General features: G+C 47.8%; 1 protein-coding gene across 29 annotated transcripts in view; it reads right to left on the reverse strand.

The window, feature by feature from the left end:
* phldb1b (pleckstrin homology-like domain, family B, member 1b) overlaps positions 1–20,976 on the reverse strand; it is a 334,696-nt gene that overhangs the window by 95,492 nt on the left and 218,228 nt on the right. For 19 of the 29 annotated variants that reach the window (XM_078199086.1, XM_078199071.1, XM_078199070.1 and 16 more), the window contains 2 exons: positions 3,250–3,582; positions 2,148–2,291 (listed from right to left, as the gene is read on the reverse strand). In XM_078199086.1, the coding sequence (XP_078055212.1) occupies positions 2,148–2,291; positions 3,250–3,582 (477 nt within the window). The remainder of the gene's footprint in view (positions 1–2,147; positions 2,292–3,249; positions 3,583–20,976) is intronic. The other 10 variants (XM_078199087.1, XM_078199084.1, XM_078199080.1 and 7 more) reach the window with 1 other exon arrangement.

Here is a 20,976-nt window from a genome sequence, read left to right on the forward strand (position 1 = left end):
TTAACGTGGTAAAACTTCCCAAGGATGCTCCCAGATCAATCCAATCGGGTAACAGTGGACAGATTTTAAGCCCTCCCACAAATTGATCTTGAAGGGGGGAGGGGAACATTTCTTGGGATGGCGGGGGCGGGTACTGCATGTGGACTCTGCCACCTTCCTTCCTCTGCCCTGATTAATTTATTTGATTTATTATTGTCACATGTATTGGTATGCAGTGAAAACCATTGTTTCTTGCGCGCTATACAGATAAAGCATACTGTTCATAGAGAAGGAAATGAGAGAGTGCAGAATGTAGTGTGACAGTCATAGCTAGGGTGTAGAGAAACATCAACTTAATGCAAGGTAGGTCTATTCAAAAGTCTGATGGCAGCAGGGAAGAAGCTGTTCTTGAGTTGGTTGGTACGTGACCTCAGACTTTTGTATCTTTTGCCCAATGGAAGAAGGTGGAAGAGAGAATGTCCGGGGTGCGTGGGGTCCTTAATTATGCTGGCTGCTTTGCCGAGGCAGCGGGAAGTGCAGACAGAGTCAATGGATGGGAGGCTGGTTTGTGTGATGGATTGGGCTACATTCACGACCTTTTGTAGTTCCTTGCGGTCTTGGGCAGAGCAGGAGCCATACTAAGCTGTGATACAACCAGAAAGAATGCTTTCTATGGTGCATCTGTAAAAGTTGGTGAGAATCGTAGTGGACATGCCAAATTTCCTTAGCCTCCTGAGAAAGTAGAGGTATTGGTGGGCTTTCTTAACTATAGCTCGGCATGGGGGGGACCAGAACAGGTTGTTGGACACCTAGAAACTTGAAGCTCTTGGCCATTTCCATTTCGTCCCTGTAGATAGAGGCATGTCCTGCATTGCGCTTCCTGAAGTCGATGATTATCTCCTTTGTTTTGTTGACAATGAGGGAGAGATTATTGTTGCCGCACCAATTCACCAGATTCTCTACCTCTTTCCTGTACTCTGTCTCGTCATTGGTTGAGATCTGACCCACTATGACGGTGTCATCAGCAAACGTGGGAATTGAGTTGGTGGGGAATTTGGCTGCACAGTCACAGGGAAGCCTCCGAGGGAAGGCCTGTGAACAGCCCACCCACCCCATTGTTCATTCAGATCCTTAAGTGGGGAATTAACGCTTGCCTAAAGATCTCAACCCACCAACTGCTGGTATTAACCCACAAGTGGGTGAGGGTGGGGGTGTGAGTGGGGGTGAGGGGGGTGTGAGTGGGGGTGAGGGGGGTGAGGAGGCTCGCAACATGAGGAACGTAAGAAGCAAACTTTTGCAGGGTGGTTTTCAGGCTTTGGGAACAGCAGGATGAGTGGGGGTGGAGGGTGGTTCAAAGTCACTCAGTGCCTGATTGAGGGACATGACATCAGGAAAGAATGAAGCCCACTCAGAGCCAGGGCCATGCCCACCTGCCCACCCACCACCGCCCCCCCCCCCCCCCCCCCCCCCCCCCTACTCTCATGACCCCATCCTGCAGCCTCCCATCCCAACTTCATTCACCGACTGTGATCCTGGGCCTCTCTCTGGGTGCAATCCCAGAAGCTGCCATTGCTCCTGTTGGCGCCACCTGCAAAAGAAAGCTACCGGCCTCTGATTGGCCAGCACGAATGACACCCCAGGGTCCTTACTCGTGGGGGCGCCCTGCTGTTGGTCACTTAAGTGCCTGTTTGCCACCTACTTATCATGGAATCATAGAATCCCTATGGAGCAGAAGAGGTCATTCGGCCCATCAAGCCTGCACCGACTCTCTGACAGAGTATTCTACCCAGGCCCTCTGCCCTGCCCTATCCCTGTAACCCCACACATTTACCATGGCTAATCTACCTAACCTACACATCTTGGGACACCAAGGGACAATTTAGCATGGCCAATCCAACTCACCCACCTTCTAGCACTCCAGCCGGCACGCAAGACTCACGTTACCTCGATTAAATATCGCCCAAGGAGTCTGATGATTTCTATTGGCCCTGGGAAAACAGTGCACCTGGAGGATGATGGGAGTGTGGGGGTGGGGTTTGGGAGATCAGCAATGTGCCGGGGGTTGGCAACGCTATGAGAGTGATCACTGATTACGGCGAGACTTCAGAGCGAATCAGGGCCGTGTGAAGGAAAAGACAGAGAGATGAGTAAACTAAGGCGAACCTTACCTCACGACTGGATTCCTCAAGTTGCTGGTCAAGTTCTTTGATCCTCTGTTTGAGTTCGTCCACTGAGGCGAGCACTCGGACCCTCTCTTCCTCCAGGTAGGCTACCTGTTGGGCTGAGTGAGCACCGGCAGAATCTTCATGCTGCTTAAAATTAAAGAAGAGGAACCAATAAGAGAGAGAGAAAAAAATATAGAAAAGCTGAGAAAGCTTCTCAACGTAGAGGCCGAAACCCTACCCCCACCCCTGCCCTGGAATCCGGCCAGGCGAGTTTCCCAGAATGGGAATCTCTGTTGGTCTTGGGCGGGATTTTACAATCTCAGCTGAGCGGGGTCGTAAGATCCTGCCACTAGAGTCAGAGGCCGGAAGGAGGCCATTCGGCCAATCATGGCTCGTGCCAGCACTTGGAAAGATTCTATCCAATTAGAGCAGGAGAGTGGGACTTTCTCCATACCACTGAAAGCGCTTTTCCTTCCATTATTTATCGAATTTTCTTTTGAAAGTTCCTCTCGACTCTGCTCCCACCGCCCTCTCAGGCAGTGCATTCCAGATCACAACTACACGCTATGGAAAATAAAGTTTCCGCGCGTAAGCTCTGGTTCTTTCCTCAGTTATCTTCAATCTGTGTCCTCTCGTTCCCAACACTGAGCTCTCAGTTCTTCTCATTCTCCCCTTTGATCCTCCCATTCCCGCAAGATGTCTTAAGAACATAAGAACTAGGAGCAGGAGTAGGCCGTCTGGCCCCTCGAGCCTGCTCCGCCATTCAATAAGATCATGGCTGATCTTTTTGTGGACTCAGCTCCACTTACCCACCCGCTCACCATAACCCTTAATTCCTTTACTGTTCAAAAATGTATCTATCCTTGCCTTAAAAACATTCAGTGAGGTCGCCTCAACTGCTTCACTGGGCAGGGAATTCCACAGATTCACAACCTTTGTGTGAAGAAGTTCCTCCTCAACTCAGTCCTAAATCTGCTCCCCCTTATTTTGACGCCATGCCCCCTCGTTCTAGTTTCACTTGCCAGTGGAAACAACTTCCCTGCTTCTATCTTATCCATTCCCTTCATAATCTTATATGTTTCTATAAGATTTCACACCACCTTACCTCGTGATGAGTGCTCTCCGTGCTGCTGCATTCTTCCTTCAGGGGATCTTCGTCCGATCTCTCTGGAGCCTCGCGGTGTTTCTGAGCAGTGGGGTCTGCGGGCGGTGAGAGAGCAGCTTCCCTGAAGCCTTTGGGCCCAGCATTCCGCTCCATCGAGGTCCCCCTGCTGGCTGTGGTGGGGGGAGTGTCTGCCGTGCTGGGGTAAAACCTCTGCTCATCAATGTGGAGCTGTTCGTTGTTCTGGTTCGTCTTCCCCATATCCGGCGCAGCGGAGGGGTCGGTTTTGGAGTACTCCGCGCACAGGTTCAGGATGGTTTCCAGCCTCTGTCGCTCCTGCGGATCAGAAATGAAGAGATGAGCTCCTGAAATACCCACCGGCTCCTCTCTCACAGAAAACAGTGTCTCCAAGGTGCTTTATATTCTGAGCGCCTGGGTGTCAGAATCACAGACAAGGCCAACATTTGCTGCTCATCCCTGATTACCACACTAAATTAATTCATCAATTTAATTGATTAATTTAGAAAAGAAATCTGGATCTGAAAGCCTCAGTATTGGCGGCACAGTGGTTAGCACTGCTGCCTCATAGCGCCAGGGACCCAGGTTCGATCCCCGGCTCGGGTGACTCTCTCTGTGGACTTTGCACGTTCTCCTCGTGTCTGCGTGGGTTTCCTCCGGGTGCTCCGGTTTCCTCCCACAGTCCGAAAGATGTGCGGGTTAGGTGGATTGGCCGTGCTAAATTGCCCCTTAGTGTCAGGGGGACTAGCAGGGTAAATGCATGGGGTTATCGGGATAGGGCCTGGGTGGGATTGTGGTCAGTGTAGACTCAATGGGCCAAATGGCCTCCTTCTGCACTGCAGGGATTCTATGATTCTATGAACTGAGTGGCTTGTGAGGCCATTCCAGAGGGCACTGAAGGTCAACCACATTGATGTGGGTCTGGAGTCACATGTAGACCAGACTGGGTAACAAAGGCTGATTTCCTTCCCTATATAGGAAATCAGGGATTTTTACTGCGATAGGGTTTACTATTACTGAGGCTTTCAGATCCAAATTAATTCCTTCAAATTAATCAATTAAATTTATCAATTCACTAAATTTCAATTCCACCAGCTGCCCTGGTGGGATTTGAACCTGTGTGCCCCAGAGTGGTGACCAAACGGTTGGCGATCCAGGAGGCTTTTGCGGGTAGGGAGATCCTTGTTCGGCAAAGGAATCAAAGGTTATCGGAGGTTGCAGCCGTGATTGGATTGAATGGTGGAGCAGGCTCAAGGGGCCGAATGGCCTACTCCTGGTCCCATTTCAAATGTTCCTAAGGCAGGGGCAGAGAACATGAAAGGGACTATGACATATCATAAGAAATAGGAACAGACGTAGGCCATTCGGCCCATTCAGCCTGTGTTGCCATTCGAGGGATTTGTGGCAAGCAAATTGACAGAGAAAGAATTAAAAGGCTGTGTTGATGAGATGACAAAAGGGTTCGAGCATAAAGTCCAATGCCAATGTGTGAATAGCCTGATCCTGGGCTGTAAATATTCTGTACTTCAATGTTACAGAGGATAAGATTCTCAGCACCGTGTTTGTAAGTTATAGTTGGTGGTTTGGTATCTGATCTCCGATGGAATTTATTGGGCAGATTGATAGCTCAGTGATGGACAACCTTGGTTGGTTTCCTCAAGTCAATGAGGTCAGTAGGCAGCTCTCCTGTTGTCTTGGTCAACATTTGGCCTTTAACTAAAACCACTAAAAAAAATGCAATTTCTCATCTTGTTGCTGTTTGTTTGATCTTGCTGTGTACAAAATCATGAAAACATGTGGTCATACAGCACGGAACCATGCCCTTCGGCCCATCATTCCCGTGCTGCAGTCTCTTTGAAATCCAATTAGTCCCATTCCCTCTTTTCCCAAGCACTGTGTTCTTTCATTTTCAAGCATTTATCCAATTCCCTTTTTTTCATTCATTTGTGGGACATGGGCGTCGCTGGCTGGCCAACATTTATTGCCCATCCCTAGTTGCCCTTGAGAAGGTGGTGGTGAACAGCCTTCTTGAGTGATTGATAAAACTGAATGTCTCGCTTGGCCATTTCAGAGGGCAGTTGAGTCAACCACATTGCGGTGGCTCTGGAGCCACAAGTAGGCCAGACCAGGTAAGGATGGCAGATTTCCTTCCCTAAAGAACATCAGTGAACCAGATGGGTTTTCATGACAATCGACAATGGTTTCATGGTCATCATTGGATTCTTAATTCCAGATATCTTTTATTGAATTTCACCATCTGCCGTGGTGGGATTCGAATCTGGGACTGGATGTATCACAGCTTGGTATGGCTCCTACTCTGAACAAGACCGCAAGAAACTACAGAGGGCTGTGAATGAAGCCCAGTCCATCACGCAAACCAACTTCCCATCCACTGACTCCATCTACACTTCCCGCTGCCTCAGAAAAGCAGCCAGCATAATTAAGGACCCCCACGCACCCCGGACATTCTCTCTTCCACCTTCTTTCGTCGGGAAAAAGACACAAAAGTCTGAGGTCACGTACCGACCGACGCAAGAACAGTTTCTCCCCTGCTGCTGTCAGATTCTTGAATGGGCCTTCCTTGCATTAAGTTGGTCTTTCTCTACACCCTAGTTATGACTGTAACACTACATTCTGCACTCTCTCCTTTCCTTCTCCACTATGTACTCTAAGAACGGTATGCTTTGTCTGTATGGCGTGGCAAGAAACAAACCTTTTCGCTGAATACCATTACATATGACAATAATAGTAAGAAGGCTCACAACACCAGGTTAAAATCCAACAGGTTTATTTGGTGCTACTGAATAAACCTGCTGGATTTTAACCTGGTGTTGTGAGACTTCTTACTGTGTCCACCCCAGTCCAATGCCAGCATCTCCACATTGTGACAATAATAAATCAAATCCAATATTGAGTTGAACTTTGGCTACACCCAAGCTATGACTGTAACACTGTATCCTGCACCCTCTCCTTTCCTTCTCTATGAACGGTATGTTTTGTCTGTATAGTGCGCAAGAAACAATACATTTCACTGTATGTTAATACATGTGACAATAATAAATCAAATCAAAAAGAACATGAGGCGAGTTTCTGGATTAATAGTCTAGCAATAAGGCCACTCGTCCCTGGCCTCCCCCTTTCGATGGTTCTTATTGAATCTGCTTCTACCGCCCTTCACATTGTGACAACTCACAATGTGAAGACAAGACTCCCGGATTTACAGTAGATACACCAGCTCCTGAAGCCTGTACTCCATAAACAACCTCCTCTGTTTGACAATAATGTACTGCTGACTCAGGATGAATAAAAACACCCGCAGTCATATTGCTAGGCAAGAGACTTGACTTGCTTGGGAACGTACTGTACGAAGAGGAAATGTTTCACCAGGGGAACAGTATCAGTTACATTCAATTCGCATGTTCTGCGTCACTTACTGATGACTTCTCAGACTGTCCACAGCACGGAACAAACATTGGTCCAGATGCTGTGGCAATTTATTTCTATATTCCTCGTCCTCTTTCTCCTGTTTTGTCGACTGACGTTTGTTTTCTGAGTGAAACAGTCACTGAATTTGCACTGACACTGGAGCCTCTGGCAAGGCCCAATTCACCGGAGCGTGACCCAACTAAACTTTACACCCCCCCCCCCCGCAGAGAGAGATGTTAGGACAGGTTATGAGGTAGGTTTTAAGGAGGGTTTTGAAGGAGGAGAGGGAGAGAGAGAGGCAGCGAGGGGTTCAGAATCCAGGTGGCTGGAGACACGGACTCCAGTGTTGGAGCGGAGCACAATGGTGGGATGCAGTAGGCCTGGGTTGGAGGAGCGCAGAGATCACGGAGGGCAGTAGGGCCGGAGGAGGCAAGGCCACAGAGGCAATTGGAAACAAAGACAAGAATATTAAAAGGCATTGCCAAACCGGGAATCAGCATAGGTCAGCGAGCACAGGGATGATGTGTGAACGGACTTGGTGCGAGTTAGGAGGTGGAAGTTTGGTTATCTCTAGTTTATCGACAGTGGAAGATTAGAGGCTAAAATACAGTGCACTGGAATAGTCAGATTATCACACAGAGTAATGATGAATAACAGAGATTGATTCAAGGGAAAAGCTGGATGAACACACCAGGGAGAGAAAAGTTGAAGAATATACTGATAGGGTGAGATGAACGAGGGTGGAAAGAGGTTAATTCGGAGCATAAACACAGGCATAGACTGGATGGGCTGAATGGCTTCTGCAATATACTAGATGTAACTTGATGATCCATAGAACCATAGAAAAGTTACAGCACAGAATGAGGCCATTCAGCCCATCTTATCCATGCTAGCCTGAGCACATCCCGGTGTCCTTTCCAATCCTACCTTCCTGCACCCGGCCCATAGCCCTGTAGCTACAGCACTTGAGGTACAGATCCAGATACCTATTAAAAGAGTTTAGGGTCTCTGCCTCCACCACCAACTCGGGCAGTGAATTCCAGACACCCACCACCCTCTGCGTAAAAACGTTCTTCCTCATGTTCCCTCTACACTTATGGCCATTTATCTTGAATCTATGTCCCCTGGTTCTAGAATCACCTGAAGAAGGGGCTTAGAGCCTCGAAAGCTTGTGTGGCTTTTGCTACCAAATAAACCTGTTGGACTTTAACCTGGTGTTGTTAAACTTCTTACTGTGTTTACCCCAGTCCAACGCCGGCATCTCCACATCTAGAATTCTCCACCAAGGGAAACAATGTTATCATGTCCACTCTATCTTTCAGGATTATATTCACTGGAGTTTAGAAGAGTGAGAGGGGATCTCATAGAAACATATAAAATTCTAACAGGGTTAGACAGGATAGATTCAGAAAGAATGTTCCCAATGGTGGGGGAGTCCAGAACTAGGGGTCATAGTTTGAGGGTAAGGGGTAAACCGTTTAGAACTGAAGGAGAAATTTCTTCACCCAGAGAGTGGTGAATGTGTGGAATTCACTACCAGCCTCCCATCCATTGACTCTGTCTACACTTCCCGCTGCCTCGGAAAAGCAGCCAGCATAATTAAGGACCCCACGCGCCCCGGACATTCTCTCTTCCACCTTCTTCCGTCGGGAAAAAGATACAAAAGTCTGAAGTCACGTACCAACCCACTCAAGAACAGCTTCTTCCCTGCTGCCGTCAGACTTTTGAATGGACTTACCTTGCATTAAATTGATCTTTCTCTACACCCTAGCTATGACTGTAACACCACATTCTGCAGTCTCTTGTTTCCTTCTCTATGAACGGTATGCTTTGTCTGTACAGCGCGCAAGAAACAATACGTTTCATAGAAATCATAGAAACCCTACAGTGCAGAAGGAGGCCATTCGGCCCATCGAGTCTGCACCGACCACAATCCCACCCAGGCCCTACCCCCACATATTTACCCGCTAATCCCTCTAACCTACGCATCTCAGGACTCTAAGGGGCAATTTTTAACCTGGCCAATCAACCTAACTCGCACATCTTTGGACTGTTTCACTGTAAATACATGTGACAATAATAAATCAAATCAAATCACAGAAAGTAATTGAGGTCAAAACGTTGTGTGATTTCAAGAAGACATTAGATATAGCTCTGGGGGCTGAAGGGATCAAGGGATGTGGGGGGAAGGGGGGAAATCAGGATATTGAATTTGATGATCAGCCATGATCAAAATGGCGGAGCACGCTCGAAGGGCCGAATGGCCTCCTCCTGCTTCTAGTTTCTATGTTTATGTTGCTTCCCCTCATAATTTTGTACACCTTTATCAAGTCACGCTTCAGCCTTCTTTTGCTCCAAGGGAAACAACACCAACCTATCCAATCTCTCCCCATGGCTACACTTCTTTAGCCCTGGCAACATTCTTGTAAATCTGCTGTGCCCTCTCTCCCACAGTACAAGCAGTGACAAGTCTCTTACCATTGAATTTTTAAAATTCTTCCTTGGGATGTGAGCATTGCTGGCTAGGCCAGCTTTATAACCCATCTCTAGTTGCCCGGAGCAGTGGATAGTGAATCACCTCCTTAAACCAGTGCAGTCCCCGTGGTGTGGGTGCAGGATCCAGGATTCTGAATCCTGTTGGACACATTCCTGTTCATACACCTCAGCTTTGCTCCAGCAAAACAGTTCATGCATTTATCCCCAAATAGCAGCCTATTCCAAGGCTATCCCTCTGCCAGGAGAGTGTATTCTAGAATCACAGAATCCTACAGTGCAGAAGGAGGCCATTCAGCCCATCAAGTCTGCACTGACCACAATCCCACCCAGGTCCTTTCCCAATAACCCTATGCATTCAACCTAGCTAGTTGACACTGAGGGGAAATAGGTTCTTGATTAATAAGGGGATCAGGGGTTATGGGGAAAAGGCAGGAAAATGGGGATGAGAAAAATATCAGCCATGATTGAATGGCGGAGCAGACTCGATGGGCCGAGTGGCCTAATTCTGCTCCTATGTGTTATGGTCTTATAATTTTAGCATGGCCAATCCACCTAACCTGTACATTTTTGGACTGTGGGAGGAAATTGGAGCACCCGGAGGAAACCCACGCAGAGACGGGGAGAATGTGCAGACTCCACACAGACAGGGACCCAAGTCGGGAATTGAACTCTGGTCACTGGTGCTGTGAGGCAGCGGTGCTAACCACTGTGCCACCGTGCCGCCCTGTAGTGTGAGTTTGGAAATTTCTGGACAATCGGAGCTGGGTATTGAATGATGGAGATAATGAAGAACAGAATGCAGAAATGCGTCTTGAAATCAATTTATATCCAGAAACACTCTCCCTGTGCCTCTCCCTCCCTTCCCAATTCTAGGGCTAGAGATATGGAGAAAACTGGCCTTAACTTCAATCATTCATTCTCTCAGCTTCCCACCCTGACCTCTCTCTCATCCCATCAACATTTTCCTCTTGCTTTCCACCACGAGCTCTCTCACACTCACCTGATCAGGTTTTCTGGGTTTTTTTTAATCTCAGAGTTTTCAAATCAAACCTCAATGCTTCACCAATTTTTAATTTAATCATTTACAGGATGCGGGTGTCGCTGGCGAGACCAGCATTTATTGCTCATCCCTAATTGCCCTTGATGTGGAGTTGCCGGCGTTGGACTGGGGTGGGCACAGTAAGAAGTCTCACAACACCAGGTTAAAGTCCAACAGGTTTATTTGATAGCACGAGCTTTTGGAGCGCTGCTCCTTCATCAGGTGAGTGAGTCTCATCTGATGAAGGAGCAGCGCTCCGAAAGCTTGTGATTGCAAATAAACCTGTTGGACTTTAACCTGGTGTTGTGAGACGTCTTACTGTGCCTAATTGCCCATGAGAAGGTGGTGGTGAACCGCCTTCTTGAACCGCTGCAGGCCATGTGGTGCAGGTACACCCACAGTGCCGTTAGGGGAAGGGATTTAATTTATCATCTAATTTATTTATTGGCCAGAACTTTGACACTGTGAGAAAGCTCACCTCACTCAAGCTTCCGTTATCTACGCTGCCGGCTTGCATAAACCAAGCAAGAGGGGCTTACTTCCTATCCGGCCAGTCCACTTTCTCTCTCTCTCTCTTACTCCTTTCTCCCACTCTTGCTGCTGTCCTGCACTACAGGCTTTGATTCTGGATTCCTCAATCTTAAATCGTCAAACTTGCCTGCGCATTCCTGTACTCGGTTGCAGATAACTCCACCCTGAGAGACTGATTGCACTGTTAGTGATTCATTACTCTCAGGACGAAGAGCGATTAACACGAAAACAAGCTTTGGCCATTATTGCCCAGCAGTGCAAGAGTTAACTGGAAAGCTTTCTCCTCACCCCAAGAGCTAAGAATCTGTGGAAGGCACTTACGAACTCATCCATCAGCAAGCCCAGTTCCAGCTTCTTTCTGAATTGGCGCATCCATTTGATGGCGAGGAGGTTCTGCTTCAAAAACTGGAAGAGAGTTTCTTGCACGTACACTCCCCAAAGTGCCCTGCCTTCCTCCCGTCCCACTTTCAACCTGTCAAAACACATCAGCTCCTTCCCAGCTCCAGCCTGCTCACTCAAGGTCACGTGACGCAGGCCAATCAGAACCAACCTCATGGGTCAGGTGCCTCCCATGACAACCTGTCGACAGCTGCTGTGTTCTGAGGTAAATCTTTATGGTCCTTTTATGGCACTTTGAGTCTGGGGGACTGTAGCCTGGGGGAAGCAGTCGCCCACTCAAAGAGGCTTGGGCATAAAATTCCGGCCCGGGATATCAAAGATCCCTTGGCACTACCTCAAAGGAGGGCAAGGGGCAGTTCTCACCAAGGCGTTTAGTATTCCTAGAAAGTTTTCACTGTTGTCCTTAGAGACAATGGGTGGGATTTTATGGCCTCGCTCGGGCAAGACCATAAGATCCCGCCCGAGGTCAACGGAAATTTCTGCTGTGGCGCCCGCGCCGATTCTGGGGCAGGCCAGGTGGTAGAGTTTGGGCCAATGTGTCCACGGCAAGATCTCAGAAAGCAATGAAATAAATAACCTGTTGTCTGTTTAAGTCGTGCTTGTTGATGGTTAAACGTTGCCCAGAATACCGGGTATAACTCCACTGGTAAATAGTGCCCATGGGTTCCTTTCCCACCCACCTGGGAGGGCAGACAATTTAAACACCACCTCTGAAAGGCAGTGCCCCTGAGAGATGCAGCACTCCCTCAGCGCCGCACTGGAGTGTTCAGCTGGATTGCGTGCTCAAGTCTTTGAAAACGGCTAAATGAGTGAGGCACTGTTTCACGTCCGTTGCTGTGTTATTTGTGTACATTTAACCCGCTGCAGACACCACCCTCTTTACACAGCTCAGCGTCGCCACCTCTCACCTTATCACTGCCCTCATTAACTCATAACCCGGAGTCGGAAAGCTCTCTCAGTCATGGGACTCTCGGGACACACGAGCCGCCACAAATGCCAGCTTGGCACAACCTGCTACCTGCGCAAAGGGGAGGTCAGCCCTCAGCTTTTCACTTTACACCTGGCACGGGCCTCTCGAAGGACAAGCACTGAGTGCGGCGCCCGCCTCGCCACAGCCTGCGTCAACGCTCCGATTAGAGTTTGCCTTTCGTGTTTGTTTTTCCACCCTGAGTCGTTGGGAGTGCTGCCGAGACAGCTCCTTTATATTTCACTCTGAGTCACTCGGCTTGCCTGATGGGGTCGATGCAGCCACAGAGGCAGTGCTGGTTACACTTTGAGCTGTTGAGGCGGCTCAGGAACATTCCGGACATTCTGCAGGTTACCCATTAATCAGCGGGTTTTCTCCTGCACTGCCCTCAAGCTCCACAAGCACCCCCGCCCCCCACAAGCCCCCCCCCCCCCCCCACAACCTCCACCCCCCCCAAATAATCACCCACAAAATAATCACCCCTTCCACTCCCCTGAATAATCACTGCTTCCAGCCCCCAAATAATCACCCCACTCCCTCCACTCCCCAAATAATCACTCGCAAAATAATCACCCCCTCCCTCCACTCCCCAAATAATCACCCCCTCCCTCCACTCCCCAAATAATCACTCGCAAAATAATCACCCCCTCCCTCCACTCCCCAAATAATCACCCCACTCCCTCCATCCCCCAAATAATCACCCCACTCCCTCCATCCCCCAAATAATCACCCCACTCCCTCCATCCCCCAAATAATCACCCCCTCCCTCCACTCCCCAAATAATCACCCCACTCCCTCCATCCCCCAAATAATCACCCCACTCCCTCCACTCCCCAAATAATCACCCCCTCCCTCCATCCCCCAAATAATCACCCCTAAAATAATCACCCCCCCCCCCGCCAAATAAGCATCCCTTCCACCCCAAGCCACAGGAAGGAACACCAACTCTAGGGGCGCCTTTCTGGTCAAAGGATGATTAAGACAGCATCGACATGGTATAAAAGGTGCCCAAAGTTAAACTATGCCCAGTAACAGAAAGAAAGGAAATGACAAACTTGTATTTGTATAGCACCTTTCACTATTTCAGAATGTCCCAAAATGCTTAACAGCCAATGGAATCCTTCTAGAGTACCATCATTGTTGTAATGTGGGAAACTTGTGCAAAGCAAGCTCCCACAAGCAGGAATGAGATAACGGCGAGGGAGTGGGATTTGCAGAATCAACGTCTGAATCAATTCAGACTAGATGGACTGAATGGCCTCCTTCTGTGCTGCAGCCATTCTATGGTGGAATGAAATGTTTTAGACATAAAACACCAGAGAGAGTCAAAATGCTTCGGGAGTCTCTGTGGTTGTGATAGGCGCTACATTAAAGCAGCTTTTATTCGCTGTCTCAAAGGCGTGGGAATCAGCCAAAGGGCTCACAAGCAACTCCTCCCATGGGAGGGCTGTTCAGTTGCAGAGGTCTTATCCAGGAGACGCGATGCATTCAGGGGGAGGAGGAAGCAATCAGAGGGAGCTGGGACAAATAGAGTTCAAAATTGTGACCGGTTTTGATAGAATATCTCGGGAAAAAATGTTATCAGTTTTTAGTTTAAAGTTTATTTATTAGTGTCACAAGTAGGCTTACATTCACACTGCAATGAAGTTACTGTGAAATTCCCCTAGTCACCACACTCCGGCGCCTGTTTGGGTACACAGGGAGAATTTAGCATGGCCAATGCACCTAACCAGCACGTCTTTCGGACTGTGGGAGGAAACCCACGCAGACACGGGGAGAATGTGCAAACTCCACACAGACAGTGACCCAAGCCGGGAATCTACCCGAGTCCCTGGTGCTGTGAGGCAGCAGTGCTAACCCACTGTGCCACCGTGCCGCGCTAGCGCCACCATACTAGTGGCAGGAGGGCTGGTAACCAGAGGAGACAGGCTTAACATGACTCATGAAAGAACCAGAAGCGAGTCAAGAACCTTTATGCAGCGAGTTGTTAGTCTGGTGCCAACTGAAAGGCTGATGGAATCAGATTTAATCCAAAGAGAATTGAAGAAATATTGCGGGAAACGTTGCGGGGCTAGGAGGATAAAGCAGGAGGATGTGGGATTGACAGGGTAACTCTTTCAAAGGGCTGGCACATGTACGATGGGCTGAATGGGCTCTGAAATTCTTCAGAAAGCTATCTGCAGTCTGCTTGGTGTCCAGTGTCTGCCTGTTTTTGTGTAGCCCAGTGATCTGGGGGGGTCTGGCATTACAAGGGCATCCAGAACAATTACTGTAGCCTGTAACCTCCGGAGTTTAGAAGTGATTTGTACACACGTCATTAAGAGTCGGAGGATGAACGATGGCCAAAGAAGCCAAGAGGTTCCTCTTTTCTAAGCTCAGTGTCTGGAGACCCACCAGAGCCCCAGAGTTCCATTAGAAAACCCATGGAGACTAATTAAACAGGAATTGCCTTTCACCGAGTAGCCAGTTCCCTGGTGCCAGCCACAAGCACGTCATGCACGTGGGGAATGCGGGCAGGGCCAGGGACCCATGGACTGAATGCTAATGAAATCACAGGGTCAAGTAAAGGGCACAGCGTTACACAGGCTGAGGAGCCGCACTTTCACCATGTCCCATATTTCAGTAATTGTCGTGGGAGGCCAGGCAAGCTATGCTTCTTGTGAAATATCTTCTCCCCTTCTCTGTCCGTACCAGGGTTTTCTTGAAGTTGAACACACTGGTAAAGAGTTCCAACTGACAATCAGCTCAAGATAAATCCTCAGGAAAACGTTACAAAACTTTGAAAGAAAGAAAATAGGAACTGCACCAAACTCGATGATTTTTGACTTGATTTGATTTATTATTGTCACATGTATTAGTATACAGTGCAATTGTTTCTTGCGCGCTATACAGACAAAGCATACCGTTCATAGAGAAGGAAACAAGAGAGTGCACGATGTAGTGTGACAGTTATAGCTAGGGTGTAGAGAAAGATCAACTTAATGCAAGGTAAGTCCATTCAAAAGTCTGACAGCAGCAGGGAAGAAGCTGTTCTTGAATTGGTTGATACGTGACCTCAGACTTTTGTACCTTTTTCCCGATGGAAGAAGGTGGAAGAGAGAATGTCCAGGGTGCGTGGGGTCCTTAATTATGCCGGCTGCTTTGCCGAGGCAGCGGGAAGTGTAGACAGAGTCAATGGATGGGAGGCTGGTTTGCATGATGGATTGGGCGACATTCATGCCTTTTTGTAGTTCCTTGCGGTCTTGGGCAGAGCAGGAGCCCATACCAAGCTGTGATACAACCAGAAAGAATGCTTTCTATGGTGCATCTGTAAATGTTGGTGAGCGTCGTAGCTGACATGCCAAATTTCCTTTAGCCTTCTGAAAAAGTAGAGGCGTTGGTGGGCTTTCTTAACTACAGTGTCGGCATGGAGGGACCAGGACAGGTTGTTGGTGATCTGGACACCTAAAAACTTGAAACTCTCGATGAAGCTTTGTTCTTCAAACTCTTCTATTCACTTTCTCACTCACACCAAGTCCCACCACCCATCACCCCGCCCCGCCTCCCCCCACCCCTTGCCGGTGCTCCCTCCCCCACATGGATCTAGAAATACTACGGGCGGAATTTTCCCATCTTGCTCACCAAGGGAATCGTAGTGGGTGGCTCACTGCCCATGCAAAGGCCAATTGACCTCAGCGGGATTTTCCGGCTTTGGGATGAGTGCAGCCGGAAAATCCCAACCTACAATTTTATAATTCCGGATCCTTATGTTCAAATCCCTCTGTTGCCTCGTCCTCCCTTGCTTATTTCTGTAACCCTCCCATTCCCGCAAATGTCTTAACATAAGAACTAGGAGCAGGCGTAGGCCGTCTGGCCCCTCGAGCCTGCTCCGCCATTCAATAAGATCATGGCTGATCTTTTTGTGGACTCAACTCCACTTACCCGCCCGCTCACCATAACCCTTAATTCCTTTACTGTTCAAAAATGTATCTATCCTTGCCTTAAAAACATTCAATGAGGTAGCCTCAACTGCTTCACTGGGCAGGGAATTCCACAGATTCACAACACTTTGTGTGAAGAAGTTCCTCCTCAACTCAGTCCTAAATCTGCTCGCCCTTATGTTGAGGCTATGCCCCCTAGTTCTAGTTTCACCCGCTAGTGGAAACAACCTCAGCTTCTATCTTATCTATTCCCTTCATAATCTTATATGTTTCTATAAGATCTCCCCTCATTCTTCTGAATTCCAATGAGTATAGCCCCAGTCTACTCAGTCTCTCCTCATAAGCCAACCCTCTCAACTCTGAAATCAACCTAGTGAATTTCCTCTGCACCCCCTCCAGTGCCAGTATATCCTTTCTCAAGTAAAGAGACCAAAACTGTACACAGTACTCCAGGTGTGGCCTCACCAGCACCTTATACAGCTGCAACATAATCTCGCTGTTTTTAAACTCCATCCCTCTAGCAATGAAGGACAAAATTCCATTTGCCTTCTTAATTATCTGTCTTGACCGAAATTCTCTGGCTGTTCAAGCTAACGGGGTTCTCCGGTCCCGCTGCAGTGAACAGGATTTGGTTGAGCACCAAATTCTCCGTGCTCGCTGGCAGCAGTGGCGGCGGGGTATGAACAACTGGAAAATTCTGGCCCATGTGTATCCTTGATTTTAATCAGCCTATTACCTGGCTAAACCCTGAGCTATATCTATCTTCCTCAATCTCTTTAAGATGCTCTTTAAGATCTATCTCCATGGACCAAGCCTTTCCTCAGCAGTCCTAAAGTGGCTCGTGCTCAATTTTGTTGATAATAATAGAATCCCTACAGTGCAGAAGGAGGTCATTCAGCCCATCGAGTCGGCACCGACCATAATCCCACCCAGGCCTTAACCCCATGCATTTACCCTAGCTAGTCCCACTGATGCTAAAGGACAATTTAGCATGGCTAATTTACCCAACCCGCAATCTTTGGACTGTGGGAGGAAACTGGAGCACCCGGAGGAAACCCACGCAGACATGGGGAGAATGTGCAGACTCCACACAGACAGTGACCCAAACTGAGAATCGAACCCGGGTCCTTGGCGTTGTGAGGCAGCAGTGGTAACTCTCCGGTGAAGAGACTTACTTAAAAAACTCACAATTTTAAAAAGATATTTCCTACAATTTTTTCCCTGATGTTTTGGGGGGAGTTTTGCTCGACACAGTGTCCGAGAGGATTAATTAATCCTTAATTGCCGGAGCCTCAGTAATGCCAGCGCAGTTCTGCAGTGAGAGCCTCCTTCCCAAGGCCCCTTCTTCCCTGTGTGCTGAACTAGATGGTTGCCTGTTACTGGAGCCCAAAGGCCCAACAATAAACAGATCCGGAATCCGTGTCGCTCTTCCTGATGCTCCCCCAGGATCAGCAGCAGCTGGCTATCCATGGCATTCCTCTCGCCTTCAGCTGTTCCAGCAGTCCTAGGCTTTCCCTGATCTTTCACCTCTCCAGTTTCCCCGTCAGTAACAACGCTGCTCTCTGTCTGAGAGTTCACAAAGCCAAGGATTCGCCCAAGCCCTTGATAAACAGGAGTTAGCGTTGACACTGAGCTGAAGCCACACCATCGGGGATAATCTTATCCGGTCTGAAAAACAGCTCACCAGGTAACTCAATGAGATTACCATGGTGCATGGTGCAAAGTTCCTGCAATGATTCTTAGCCAGTGCCCTGGTAGAGAAGGTGTGGAATCACAGAATTACATAGAATATACAACACAGAAAGAGGCTTTGTGGCCCATTGCCCATGCTGGTGTTTATGCTCCTCTCAAACCTCGTCCTATCTTTCCCTATCTGCATCTGCCAACGTAGATTGGGGCTAAAGGGATCAAGGCATATGTGGGGGGAAAGGTGGGATCAGGATATTGAATTTGATGATCAGCCATGATCAAAATGAATGGCGGAGCAGGCTTGATGGGCCAAATGGCTTACTCCTGCTTCTATGTAACCCTCTATTCCCTTATCCCCCATATGCTTATCTAATTTCCCCTTAAATGCGTCTGTACCATTTGCTTCAACGCTCCCTGTGGGAGTGAGTTCCACATTCTCACCACTCTTTGGCTAAAGCAGTTTCCTCTGAACTCCCTATTGGATTTCTTGGTGACTATCTTATATTCACGGCCTCTGATTATGCTCTTCCCCACAAGAGAAAAGTCTCTCTGTGACCACTCTACGAAGGCCTTTTCAAATTTTAATGACCCCCTTTGTGTGTAATGACACTGTGCTATTGAAAGCTTTTATGTTTAAGAGGGGTCTGCTTTACAATGCAGCGTTTTTCTACAAGCAGTCGGTTTGTCTGGTAGGAATGCAGCAGATGCTGGAAAGCAGGATAATTGCTCATCTTAGTGATGTAGGTGTTTATTTAGCAGAAGGTTTAATGAGCTTTTGTTCATCAAAGAAGAGGACCCATAGGGTGTTTTCTTGATTAAAGTAATGGAAAGGTGAGTTGGGTATACAGGGTCATATAGTCATGTGATATTAGGTCAATGGGAGGAGCTAGTTTTGAAACTGAGCTTTCCGAGTTTAGTTGCTGGACAGGACTGTTTAATGGGAGCAGCCTACAAGCAGCTCTCTCTCTACAAAATTTTCCTGGGAGCTGCAAAGCTGTTAACAAAGGTTAAAACCTGGATTTGCTAACTATTTTTAAAGAGAGTCTGAATCTACAAGAGAAATATTGCTTAATTGGAAGTGAATGGTAATAGGTTGGAAGTTAAGAGTTTGTTTCTTTTCATGTATAAAGACTGTACAATGGTTGAGAGTTAACTTGTTTCATTTTGTTCGAGGTATATTTAAACTGTGTTATGAATAAAGCTTGTTTTGATTAAAATAAATCCCTAATTTGTCAGCGGAATCACTTCTGAGGTGAAACATCCTTTCCTCCCATTTACGCCAATAGAAAAATTGTTGGAGTCTAGAGGTTTCTGACTTGGCATCTTAACATGGGTTACACCTCATAGGGGGAGATGGTGGCATCGTGGACCAGTAATCGGGAAACTCTGGGACATGGGTTCAAATCCCACCATAGCAGCTATGGTGGAAAATCAGTGATGGTGACCATTAAATTAAATCATCATCAATTCTTGACCTGGTCTGGTCTATGTGTGACTCCAGCCTCACACTAATGTGCTTGACTCTTAACTGTCCTCTGAGATAGCCTAACAAACTGCTCAGTTCTAAGGCAATTAGTGATGGGCAATAAATTATGACCTTGTCGATGGTGCCCACATCCCATGCAAATATAAAGAATAAAAACAACCCTCGGCCTTCTGTTGCAATGAGCCACAACCTGGTCTCTTTTCCTGATGATTATCACCTCACTGCCTGGTGTCAATCTTGTAAATCTATTCTGCACCCTCTCCATTGCCTCAATATCCTTTTTATGCGACCACACTGCCATCACCACTACAGACCGTGGCCGCGATTTTCCGGCAGCGGAGACGATTCGCCATTGGCCGCCGGAATCTTCCAGTCCCATGGGTGTCTACGGTGTTTTGCGTGGCTCGCCCATCCGGCCAGGAACCCACTGGGAGCGGAAGATACCGCTAACAGGAAGGGCTGGAAAATCAGGCCGTGTATTCCAAGTGTGGTCGAATCATCAAGATTCACCACAGCTTTAGCATAACATCGTTAATTTTCCATCCTCCGGAACTCCAGATTGCTTAGTGAAGATTCCTGCGGGAAAAGCTGTGCTTGGAGGTGCCAGGCAAAGACAGTATGCAACTGAGACACTCTTCTGAAACTTGCCAACATCTACTGATTAACATCAGACGTGACTACATGGTGCCAGTGGAATGATATCTCAAAAAACAATCCAGCCTCTTGAGAAGCGGGAGAGACAGAACGATTTTATAGGCAGCATTTTATACTCAGTGAATTTCTTCAAAGTGGGAGCAATCTTTCTGAAAGACTTGATAACGAGGGTATTATCCTATGTAGATAAATCTTTGAAGACGGCAGGAAGCAGTCAGCATAATTAAAGACCCCGCGCACCCCGGACATTCTCTCTTCCACCTTCTTCCGTTAGGAAAAAGATACAAAAGTCTGAGGTTACGTACCAACCGACTCAAGGACAGCTTCTTCCCTGCTGCTGTCAGACTTTTGAATGAACCTACCTCGTATTAAGTTGATCTTTCTCTACACCCTAGCTATGACTGTGACACTACATTCTCCACTCTCTCCTTTCCCTCTCCCCTATTCACTCTATGAACAGTATGTTTTGCTTGTATGGCATGCCAAGAAACAATACTTTTCACTGTATCCCAGTACATGTGACAACAATAGATCAAATCAAATCCATTAGCCACACAGTCCTTCTTGCATCTTCCAGCTCTCTCCCGTTCAATGTTCACTATGACCCCTGTGTAACTGCACCCAAACTGCCCACTTCAAACTACTGCTCTGAAGCTGCCTCTGAGAGGACACAACACAGAGAGAAACTCAGCTAACGCAGCTTGCTACACAACACGTGTGTTTGAACCTTGTGTAAATTCTTTCCGATATAACCGCCTTAATATCCTTTCATCAACTCGCAAACAAACAGCCCTGTCCAAGGTAAATCAGCGTACGTTGGCTGATCTATAAATACTCAGCGACACGATCAATGAAAAGAATGGAATCTTGCTGTGTGAGAGAAGCATATTCGAGTTATCCTGTCTTATAAATAAGCTCAGTTGAACCTTTCAGATATGCCTTTGTGTTGCTGTCTTTAGCCAGAGTGTTATGAGGGAAATTAGGTCATTTTCCTGCCTCCAAGGAGATGCCACCGAGGGCAGTACATGTCTGCAGATGGCGATCTGTAGAGGAGGCGCTGGCCTAGTGGTATCACCAGACTATTAATCCTCAGCTAATGTTCTGG

Source organism: Mustelus asterias, chromosome 27 (assembly GCF_964213995.1).
Source record: "Mustelus asterias chromosome 27, sMusAst1.hap1.1, whole genome shotgun sequence".
NCBI lineage: Eukaryota > Metazoa > Chordata > Chondrichthyes > Carcharhiniformes > Triakidae > Mustelus > Mustelus asterias.